The sequence below is a fragment of the Chaetura pelagica genome, unplaced genomic scaffold (genome assembly GCF_000747805.2).
Source record: "Chaetura pelagica isolate M959 unplaced genomic scaffold, ChaPel_1.0 scaffold66, whole genome shotgun sequence".
NCBI lineage: Eukaryota > Metazoa > Chordata > Aves > Apodiformes > Apodidae > Chaetura > Chaetura pelagica.
The window spans coordinates 434817-446759 of record NW_009953811.1 but is presented as its reverse complement, the minus strand read 5'-3'; the positions used below and the strand labels follow the sequence as shown (position 1 = coordinate 446759).

At 34.1% G+C, this 11943-nt stretch overlaps 1 protein-coding gene across 1 annotated transcript in view; it reads left to right on the top strand.

The window, feature by feature from the left end:
• The window catches only part of PCLO (piccolo presynaptic cytomatrix protein), a 333240-nt gene that overhangs the window by 289676 nt on the left and 31621 nt on the right, over positions 1 to 11943 (top strand). Inside the window, exon 23 of the mRNA XM_010001252.1 lies at positions 3016 to 3083. Coding sequence (XP_009999554.1) covers positions 3016 to 3083 — 68 coding nt within the window. The remainder of the gene's footprint in view (positions 1 to 3015; positions 3084 to 11943) is intronic.

Sequence of the window (11943 nt, the reverse complement as noted above, 5' to 3'; positions counted from 1 at the left end):
AGTGTTACTAGTGCAACTGAAATTCAGATTCTGGATATAACCAAACTTTTCCCAAGTTCTGAAGAGCTTTTCAGGACAGAGCCCCTGTTAGTTCTGACAGGACTTTTTTCTCTTCAACTTTGGCAGCATGCACCTTCATTTAGCAACTTCATTTATATTACTTTATAGGGTAAAGTAATTTCTCTGGATCAACTTAATGTTTCTGGCCTGAAAATTTTATAGATTGATTTTTCTCAAAATATTAGCTGATGGTTGTTTCTCATTCAGTGTCAGCAATATTCTCATTCAGTGTCAAGTTCCAGAATTTCCTCTGGGATACATGTTTATGTTTTTCCCTTAAAGTCCTGAATTGTTAGTCACAAGGGCTTGACATAATCTTCTGTAAAAAGCTTGAATGAGGAAAAGATTTCATTGTCTAGGACTGATGTTTTGAAGTATTCATTGTTTTCTAAAATAAAGCCCAAATATATTTTCCTACAGCTTACTGGTAGCTAAAAGGAAAATAGATGCAAATCTAGTATTTCAGTCTTACCTTCAGAATCTAGGATGACAACTGGAGCTAAGGTTGTGGGGTGCTAACTGCTTCATCTTCATTGAACTTTTCACTTGTATTGTTCAAGGTTAAAATGAATTGTACTTCCCAGTGGCAAAAAAAAAAAGATGATCTTTCACTGGTTTTGAAAATATCAAAAATTATTTTGCTGTAATTTCTACTGAGGAAACCATAGATGCATAAAATCTTTTTCCACAGAAACATAAGATGAAGCTCTTACTAGAAGTTTTCAGTTCACATATGCTAAATTTGAGTCCAAACACTTACTGTGTGTTGTCTACAGTTACTTCTTATTTGGCTGACAGATTCACCAGTCTATTAAGCCTGAAATCAGCCCCAATTCTACTGAAAAGCAGGCTTCAGCTGCTTCCATGGCTTCAGCTTTTCTTTTATAGCAATTTGTTCCCATGAATTTAATTAAGTAAAATATATCCAGCCCTCTTATCCCTCTTATTTTCTTTTAAAGGCTAGATTATTATTATTTTTACTTATGGCATATTAAAATACATTGTTTATATGCTGATATTAGACAGTTTAAAAGTTACACAGGACATTTATATAGACAAAAAATGCGTTCTTCATGTTAGTCAATAGGGCTTTACATAGCAATGCAATGAAAATTAACAACAAAATTCCTGTTTACAACAAGAGACCTTTGGGATAATTCCTGGGCAGAAAGTTTTAAAACAGACAACTGTTTCCATTTTGAATTCTGGATTAATATTCTTATATATCTGAATATATGTATGATTGAAATTCTTGTCAACATTTCCATTCAGACTGGCTTGATAATGACTTCAGGGACTCTGATCTCATACATTAATTCAGCATATCACAAGACCACAGCTTCACAATTTGTATTTGAAGAGTTAAGAAGGCTAAATACTTTTAAGTGTCCTGGGATATAAAAGCATTATTTTAATTTTATTTTTTTGTTTTGTAAGATCCTTGTTTAGATTAAGTTTCTGATCTATCAACAGAAAAAGCATTGGCTAAGCTGACTTTTAAACTCTTTAGTCCACAGGCTTTTAACCATAGGAACATTTAGTCATGAAGCAAAATAAAGGAATTAAATAGTGTCACCATGGGACTTGTTTGATGAGGAAACTAATTAGAATACTTGCCAAAATTCAATATTGTTATAACTAGCAAGGGAAATTAATCTTTATATACAGTTAGGCACAGCTGAATAAAATTTGTGAAGTCTTTCTATCAGAGAGATATTTTTAAAAATTCTCTTATCATCCAGTTGCAATACCCCTGAAAGTTACTCATTTTATGATCTTTGATAAAGACCAGATTCTCTTTACCTTTGTATTCTGTAATCATAAAGACTAATGGAATGGCAGTAAATTTATATTAATTCTGAATGCAAAGGTGAAAAGCAACTGAACAATGTGTAAGGAATCTAACCTCAGGGACAAAAAAATATTGTATCATATTTGTAAAATGTTTTACGAAGCATTACCTCAGAGAAGAAGAAAAGAATAACTTTCAGTTAAAACTGAAACTTTAAAAACTGACATTCTGTACTAACTTTTCAGTTCATTATGAACTTGGACAGCTTCTGTTGTGGCTGTGAAACGTGAAGCTGGCTCATTGGCAGGAGAGAAAAGCACTGAACTGGAGTTAATGCCTTATATTCTCTATCACAGCATTTCAGTCTTAAGGGAGAAAATTAAACAGAAGCACAAGCATCTCATAGCAGACATTTTTTGAATGTGATTGTAATCATGCCTTAGAGCTTGCAACAAGTGTATTTAGAGATAGCTTATATTTTACCTAATTTTCATTGCCGAAAAGTAGACACCTAGATTGTGATCCAGGTTCTTTCTACACCCAGTGCAGAAAGGGAACTCCACTCACCTTACTTTAACATTAATGTAAGTCTAAGAACCTAATTGCTTCTCATGCTAAACCCGAACTCTAGTGTAAAAGCAATGATTGACAGAAGATAATGACCACAAACATGCCTTACCTTTGAAGTAACAGTATTGTAGACCAAATATCAATTTTCTGACTCATTATTATATATTTTGCTGTTCACCATAACAGGATTAACTGAGAAGAGAGGCTATGCAGGCTGTTTGCAGAGCCCCAGGCTGATGGGGGCACATAGCAGACAGCACCTGATGGCCCCATTTTAGAAGAATGTACAGGCTTAGCAAGATGTAATTGCAGTTGCTTCCAAAAGAGAAAAAAAATAATAATAATAAATTATTGTTATCTGTCCAAATAGCAATAGAAAAAAATTATAGTACCCTTAATTTTGTTTATATTAAATATATATAGATATACACACTGAGTTTATTGATTTGTTTTTTGTAGTTTGTTTTGTTTAGAAATACAGATCATGTTTGTCTTTTTGTACAGAACCAAGTCTCACAGGCTTGGGTGCATCATTTTCTTAGATCTCATCTCTTTATGATCTTTTTGACAATTACCACCATGTATTTTAACAGAGGGAAGATGAGCCAGAATGGACAAGAACCAGTAAAGCAGTCGGGAGTAGGATTAACCGATGCAGAAGGTAAAAAGAAACACAAACAACACTACAGTGGTATCTCATATTTATAGGACAAACACATTTGTTGTGGTTTTTTCTTGCTATCCTATGAAAGATTAGCCTATACTCTCTTTGTATTATAGATTAAGATCCTGAGTTTCATTTACTCTAAGTGCCATTTACACATAGCACCAATGTAATGAGTCTTCAGTTTGAATGAGAACAGTGTCTTACCTGTGTATTTAATTAAGTAGTTGCATTGCAATGAATAATAGCTGTCTTTCAATGTTCATTGCTTTTCATAGTATTGGAATAAAAAATATGAAGTATGGAGCTGACTCAATACTTATTAAATCAAAACAAAAATATCCACTGGCTGTCAGGCTCTATTTTTGTAACATTTCAGAATATTTACTTCATAAAGCAATTATTAATTTTGATTTGTACATAAAACATTACGTTTAAATAAAAGTATTAGCTGAACATCAAGCTTCACTGCTGCACTTAGCCTATAATGAAACTCTTACCTTACTGAGAAATCCTGAGTGAACTTTTTTGGTGTGAATGTGGTGCTGCTAAAGAAGGAGTCATCTTAATATTGGAGCTGGAAAGAGCCTGACAGAATGGCTGTCAAAATTTCATAAGAAATGTGATTATCCATCTCTTCCATATGTAATTATGGACAACTGCATGAAAATGGAGTGGTTTGTATTGAAGGATATGTTAGGAAAATTCCATTTCCCTTTGCATAGAAGGTATTTTCTTGCAAGTGTATGTTGACCTCAAATATAAAACTTCATAATGATTACCTTAAATTTTTATTATTATAATAATATTTTAATCATTTTAATGCATTTCAATGCAGTTTGGGTTTTAATCAGTTCATAAATTGAAATTCATGCATAGAGTTGAAGGTAACTTCATGTTAAATTCAGCCTTAAAAAAATCAACATCTTTCAGGTTTATGAAATCTCTGTACATGGGGAAATAATTACTTTTTCTATATTTGAGGTAAAAGTGGTCTAATATTCCACAGATTTGAAAAAATCAAATTAGAATTTGAAGGTAGAACTGTAAAACTCTTTGCCAAAGCAAGAATCCTTAACTGTGTATATGCATTCTATTACATCTTCCAGTACATAGTACTTGCCATACAGAAATCCAAATTCAGCTGCTTAACAAACTTCAATTTGTTCACTTGTATTTTAAGTATATGAAAAACAAACTATTTTTTTTAAATGAGACATAGTGGGATGAAAACGGGAAATCGGGAGTTTTCCATTTTTACTTTGTCATGATGTGTTTTATGCAGAATTATAATTGCAAAAAAAAAGCTTTTCATAATTTTGTTTGTCAGAAATTGCCTCCTAGGTAATGTTTTGGATCATAAATTTCAGTACATACAAATACAAAAAATTAAATTTTATGTTTGCACCATTAAAAAAACCCCACAAAACCCAACCCAACTCAACAAAAAAACTCCACATTTTGAAACATTCTAAAATATGTGTATGTAGCATTTAATCACTAAAATTACTTCTTCAGTCAAAGTCATGTTTCTGTTTGTCTTAAAAATCTGCAAATAAGAGCTGCAATTCCCTAATTTTTACTTATGATGAAATTCACCTTTCCTGACTTGAGAACTCTTGAGTTACAACTCAGTCTGACAAAACAAGTAGTTTTCTATGAAATGTTGTTTCTCCCCATTGAGAGAAACTGGCTAGCCAGCCTAGTTTTTAGTGTCCAGTTTCTTGCTGGCTAAGATGGGACAGGTCAATCTCAAATGATAAATTAAACTAAAAGCTGAAAAGGAATGCAAAAGCATTTCAGTTTTAGCATGTAAATATAATTATTTTTCAGGGAACTAGTTCAGAATTTAGAAGAACTCAAAATTCTATTTTTAACTGAGTATTACTTCAGTATTATAGAATTATTGTGGTATTCTTTTCATAGATGAGCAGAAGTGAATTAAAATCTCTAAATCTTAAAGATCAAATGATATCTTTCTATAGTTCACTTACCAGTGTTGTGGACCAAATGAGCTCTGCAATTAAGTGGAAGCAAATACTCATTCTCATTTTTCATTAATTTCTAGAAATCTCCTATAATTGTCATTTGCAAATAAGGATTTAGCATTATACTTAACAACTTTTAATCCTATTATTATTTTTATATTTTCATTCATGCTTAATGGATAACTTTGGTGAAAAATAGCCTGTGGATTACTCCCTTTAAAAGTGCAGAATAAATTAAATTGCTTAAACATGCAGACCTACTGCTACTTGAAATGTTTTAGTCATCCAAGTCATTCACACAGGCAAATATGGCAAGGGGCTTATAGAAGCAAGATCTTTAAGACCAGTAGCTGGAGGCAAAGCAAGGTAGGACTCATGGATGACAATGAAAACTGATTTCTAGGCAGCTGAATCAATGGATGCAGCACATTGAACTCACAGGGCATGATACAAAAATTTAGGCATGTACATAAGTGGAATCACCAGGGAAAAATATGCTCCTTTTGTATTTGTTTACCCACTTGAAAAATGTGCTAATGTTCCATTGGGAATAGTTTTTGTGCTATTTAAGATGTATCAGTTAAGTTATAAGTAACTACTGGAAATCAGTAATATTTACTTCACTGACACGACCAAATGGTCAATATAAATAACTGTGAGCATTACTATGATAATATTTGTTTCTCTGAAGCTATCATCTGTCATATTCTGTATTTTCATACTACTTAATAATATAAAGCAATTCAGAGCTTTGTTATTGGACACTGTGTTACAGTTATTTTTATGATATGCACTGTTGCATGCTATCTTACACTGGACAATCTGCCCTGAGCCAATGAAATACTTCATCTTCTTAAGCTTCAGTAAATCTTATGATGCCTATTGTGATCATCATTGAGTTATGCAAACTGCTTTCTCTATTTACTTCAGAAAGTGCAATAGCATTTGTTCAATGATTTCTTATGACATGCTATGGAATACTACAGACATGACAGACAAAAAACCCAATTGCATTCCATGTAAGGCTTGAAACTAACAATTAAAAGCACATGATTAATATCTTGATTCAGTTGTAGGTCATGATTGGTCTATCTGCCCTGTGAAACTGCTTGGCCAATAGATCCCAGATGGTATTTTCCACCTACCAATGATTTATCCAATTAAGAAATAAATTGGGAAAATTATTTTTCTATATTTATATAATTAAAATGTGTGAATTTTCCAGGTAATACCAAACTGCCATTATTTTTAGTAGAAGAGAGATATATAAATTATATTTGTAAATAGCATTTTAATTTAAATAATTTACTATTTTACTATTTACTTACTTATTTTGAAGATGTTACATCCATGCAAAATGCCATTCCTCTGGATTACAGACATAGAGGTTCATCTCAAAGACTCTTTTAGGAAAGATGTACATGTCAATAAGCATGGCTGGGCTTCACTCATTCAGTATTTTTTGAAGTGAATGAGTAGTCACAGCACTTCTGTGACTGTTGGTCCTTGATCCCATTGTTGTCAAGATTTCCAGTCAGAGAATTCTAAACTTTGTACAGGAACAGAGTGGCTCCCCACCCACAACTCCCAAAAGTGTGGATTTTTTTTTTTACTTTTTAAATAAACACTCCTATTCCATTCATGTTCTGAATACCAGAAACTTCTCTGCACAGTTCCACCATGGCTCAGAGACCTTTGCTGACATTTCCTGTGGTCCTTTGAGAATCATCCGTTGAGTGCAGTAAAATGAAGTTCTTTAAGTAAGAAACTCTCTCCCTATATATTCCAGAAGGAATAGTTATGTTCTATTTCACAATCTGTTGATTCACACATACATACTGAACTTCTGCAAGATGATATACTAGTGATACGTGCTCTTTTAATGAACTCTTCCATGGCTTTCCTTTTTTTGCATGCCATATATTTGCCTGAGTTACAGATTTTCAAACAAACAAACAAACCAAACATAAAACAAGGTCTGTGATAAAATAATGCTTTAACAGGCAAATTTTACAATACTATGATTATTTCATCCAGTCAGAGTAGTCTAAGCTAAAAAACATCCTTTGTTTGTTTTTTTTTCCTTCATTATTGAGCTTTTTGCTTCATGAACTTGGATTATACACTAAGACACTCAGTTTCATCAAGTAACTTTATATTTTGCTAATTAAGACAGGATGATCTTTATTTATGAGGAAAATGGTTGAAATACCACAAAAACCTTAAAACAGGCTAGGAGGTGGTTCTACTAACATTTTGGAGGAGAGGTACATGACCTGAGTATGTAAGTTACAATCATTTGGCTTGTAGATCTTCCTTTATACCTTTCTGAATAGTCCTGGTGAAAGTTTCATGCATCATGTCTGCATGGGAGAGACCCTGGAGCAAATTATCTTGCAAACTATATCAAGCTTTCTCTTGAAGGAATGCCCAGGAGTAATATGGGGATTAGCTGTCTTGGGTAAAACAAGGCATGAAGCAAACACAGGCCCAACTAAGTATCACTACATGATTTGAAGTAATTAAAGCTCACTATGGTGTGACTGAGAAAAGATTAAGGCCTGAGGTATTGCTTAAATAAAGTTGCTGCATCACCACACTTTAAAAATGTAACATTTGGGTTTTTTTTTTAACTGCAATTGTTGAAATATGAGAATTATAGTATTAGTCTTTATGAGGAGGTTCAGAGAGAAATTGTCTTAATTTAGGACCTTCAAGCAGAAAGTTATAAAGAAGAGGAGAAAAAAGATAGATGAAGGAAATTATTAAGGACTTAACATGATACAGTTGCTGAGATTTGCAAATGCTTTTGCCTGTGCACAAATCTGTACTTTGATGTCTCGGTTGGCCAGGCTGAAAATAAGGCTCTTACTGCAGATGAGAAACTTTTCTTGCTGTTATCTGTATCATTTCACACACACACACACAAAAAGAGAACTGTGAGATCAGATTAAAATATGATGCTTAATATTCATGAGGGAGGTCACAGTAAGAAATTAATTTCTTGATGGATTAAAATTAAGGTGAATTTCATTGCCCTTGCATGAGCACTAGAGTCTTTGAATTAAAGCACTGAGATTGGGAACCTAGCAGCCCTGCATTTTGGGACTACATCCTCACTTTCTGTAGGGACTCATATACCAGCACTTTAGACTAATGCTACAAAGTGTATCAGCACTTAGTTTATTTGCTGGTGCTGAAGCACCTCTCCTATGAAGACAGGCTAGGACATCTGGCGTTCTTCATACTGAAGTGGAGAAGACTTCAGGGAGACATTATAGTGGCCTTCCAATATATAAAGGGGAGCTTATAAGAGAGATGGAGAAAGACTCTTTATCAGGACCTGTAGTGACAGGATAAGTGGCAATAGTTTTAAATGGAAAGTGGGTAGGTTTACATTGGACATAAGGAGGAAATATTTAATGATGCAGGTCATGAGGCACTAGAACAGGCTTTCCAGAGAAACTGGAGATGCCTCATCCCTGGAAGATCGCACAGTCAGGTTGGATGGAGCTTTGGGCATCCTGGTCTAGGGAAAGATGTCTCTGTCCATGGTAGGGGGGTTGGACTAGATGGTATTTAAAAGTCCCCTTCAACTCAAATAATTCTGTGATGCTATGATATGACTGAGATGTCTATTCATGGGTTCAACACAAAAATAGTCTTGTACTGTTAAAGTGGTATTTGAGGAACATTTCCCCTTTTTGGCAAAGGTATTTTGCAGTTATAGAAGTAGAAATACTTCTGTCTCTTGACAGTGGTTTCTTCTTTACCTTTGACTAGGAGCTTCAGACACACTTCCCTCTTCGCCCAGTGTATTGTCTTGAACAGATACAGCCAGTGACTCTGTGGTGCTGACCTTCAACTATTGAAGCAATACAGAATGTCACATGCATAGTAGTGGGCAGTAAGAGCCTTAGAACTGTTATTTCCAAGGAAAATTGAAAGTAGCATATCATAAAGCTGCTCGCTTGCTTGTTTATGTCAGGAAGTGAATGAATAGACAAATTAATTGTGAATCCACATACCCAAGGTTACTAGCAAGAGTAGTTTCCAATTAACCTACAAATCATAAACTAACATATATTTGTTTTTCTTAAATTTAGTTAAACTGGACTTTATCTTTCAGAGATAAAATTCCTACTTCCTATAACATAATGCCTGACTCATAACACACTAGCAACATATAAATCAGCAGTAAATGACTGAACCAGTAGCTTTCACAGTAAATTTATGTTCTTTTGGAATAGTTCCATGTTTCTGTACCTAGGCTCAATCCAGTTCTTTTCAAGGCCTTTTTAGCCTGGCGTCTCAAACCAGAGGGAGCACCATCTATTTTGGTCTTGCACACATGTCAAATACTATCTCTGCTGTTTGCTGCTTTCTCAATAATTCAAATGTCTCAGGAATATTGAACCTTTAAGCCTAATATATACTAAAATGTTAGACAACCTGAAGGAACAGCCTGGACTTTCAAGTATTTTTCTTGAATCAATACAATCTTGTACTAAGTGTGTGACTCTTGAATTGATTGGAATGGATATTGATCCATGGATTTAAAGATAAATCCAGCTAAACAGAAATGTTACCACCACTGACTTGAACAGTGGTTGAACTGCATTTTTCAGTTTTGAGTTAATGTCCAGTATTTGGTAAAAAAAGATACTGCTGCACACTCTCAGTGTCTCTCCTAAAGCAATATAAGCCTGGTGATCTCTATTCTAAAACACATTTTTAGCAGCTGTAATATCTGCTTTTATAGTCTTATTGCCATTCTGATTTACATGTAGATCGGGTCATTTTGTGAAATAAAATATTACTGAGTAAAATGTGATAGTTGCCCAGGAAGAGACCTAAAATGAAAGAATAAGGTACTGCTAGACTTCTCTACTATCTCTATAAATTAAAAAGGCTAAAATTCAACCTGGCATTCCTTAAACTGTCTTTAATATAAAATCACAACCTTGCTTTCTGCTGTCAGGTTCTGCCAAAGGTCTGTCATCTAGTACTCTTGACGGCATAAGATTAATCAATGCCAACAAGGTTTAAAGCTGAAAATACCAGCAAGGGTGATTTTTCATGAGTAGCTGCAGTGGAAAAAAGGGACACAAGGGAATGAAAGTAAGTAATGAAAGCTCTTGCAGATAGCCTGTCTCATGTTGATCCCCTTATACTGCACCTCCTTTATTTTGGGGAATGAAAATTTTAATTTAAAAATTGAAAAGATCAGATATGCTTTCTGTCACAAGGGATCCTTAAAGGATGAACCAGGTTTATACACTTATAATAGTCCTTATCCTGTCTTTCATTTTTTTTTGTAAAGCTGTCTATTTTATTTTATAGATGCCCCCTCAAGCTAGGAATAGCCATACTGCTAATACCTAAATACCACATTAATTTGAAGAAGTGATTCAAGAAAAACAACAGCAGTATTGTAAACCTAAGAATTATCAGCTTCCTTTCTAAACTCTGGGAAATGTTTCTTTTATCTGTCACTGATTGGCCCAGAACTCTGATTTGCCCACCTGGCTCTCCAGTAATAATTGGAGCAATTAGTTCTGCCTTCCTGAGGTACTTGCCAGTATAGTCCAGCTGGTTTTCCTAAAAAGAAGCAGAAAGAATTTGAATAAGAATAAAGACTGTGGCCAGAGATGGAAACAGCAGAAAAAAGAACAAGATAATCTTCTATATTCTTGTATGCACATCACAAACAACATTGCTTTACATAGTTATAAATCATCCTGTTCCTGAGTTGCTATTATAAATGTCATTAAAGCAGAAATAAATAAACCAGGGAGCCTGACTGTGATTAACTGTTGGCTGGCCAACAGCTTGTGCCACTCATGTATGAACTGGGACTGAATAGCTTTAAGCCATCAAATTGTGTGGCATAAAATATTAAAAAACACTTTTTTTTTTAACCTTTCCTCAAAGTCTGCTTTTCCCATGAGATCCATAGAAATTTGACCGAGAAGACAAACAAACAAATAGAGAAAAAAGAAAACCTGAAAGCACATGTATTTCATCTTGCTACCAAAATATCACCCTTTGACACGATGCTTCAGTAATTACCTGGAAAGATAGTTTGCTTGCCAAATGGTCCTTAATCACTTTTTTTTTGCTTGCCAAATGATCCTTAATCACTTTTATTGACATAGCTCTAAAATGCATTTCCACTAACATGGAAGCTGTGTGGGTCTTTCAGGCTGTTTCTTCTTTTGACTCCTTGTAGATATAATGGCTGGAAACCAGAGTGCTAATAATTCCATCAAAAATCTGGCAAAGCCAAAAGAAAAGCTTTGGTAGAATTCTGTGATCTGTGTCTTTAGAAATATGTGATTGTGAAGGAAGTTTGTTTTAATACTAACTGGCACATTTAGTACAAATACCAATTAACAATGAAGATCTTCAACACTGGAAAGCAAACAGGGGGATCCTGCCTCCAAAAATGGAGTAAAGGTGAGGATGCTGGGATGTGTGATTACTGGACCTGAACCTTGTCTGATATAAGTCTGAAGAAGAGCTACTTCACCTAGTGAGTAATTTTAAACATCTTTGAAATAGAGTCACTTTTCATGATCAGCTCTTTTAGAATCAGTGAGAGTCAGGTTGAAACAATAATATGCTAGAAGGGGAATTTCTAAATCCTAAATCCCCCTCTGTGATGGTAATGATACTAGAAGATACTGAGCAGAGTTTTTAAATGTCATCTTCCTGGATAATTCAGATTATCTTCTTCATTGACCAGTATAATTAAGACCTGGAATTTTGTGCATACTCTAGGAAAGAAAAAAAAAAAAAAAATTAGATCTGGTTTAAGGTCAATAATGTTTAGTACTCAAGTATATATGAACTATTATGTAGCAGGA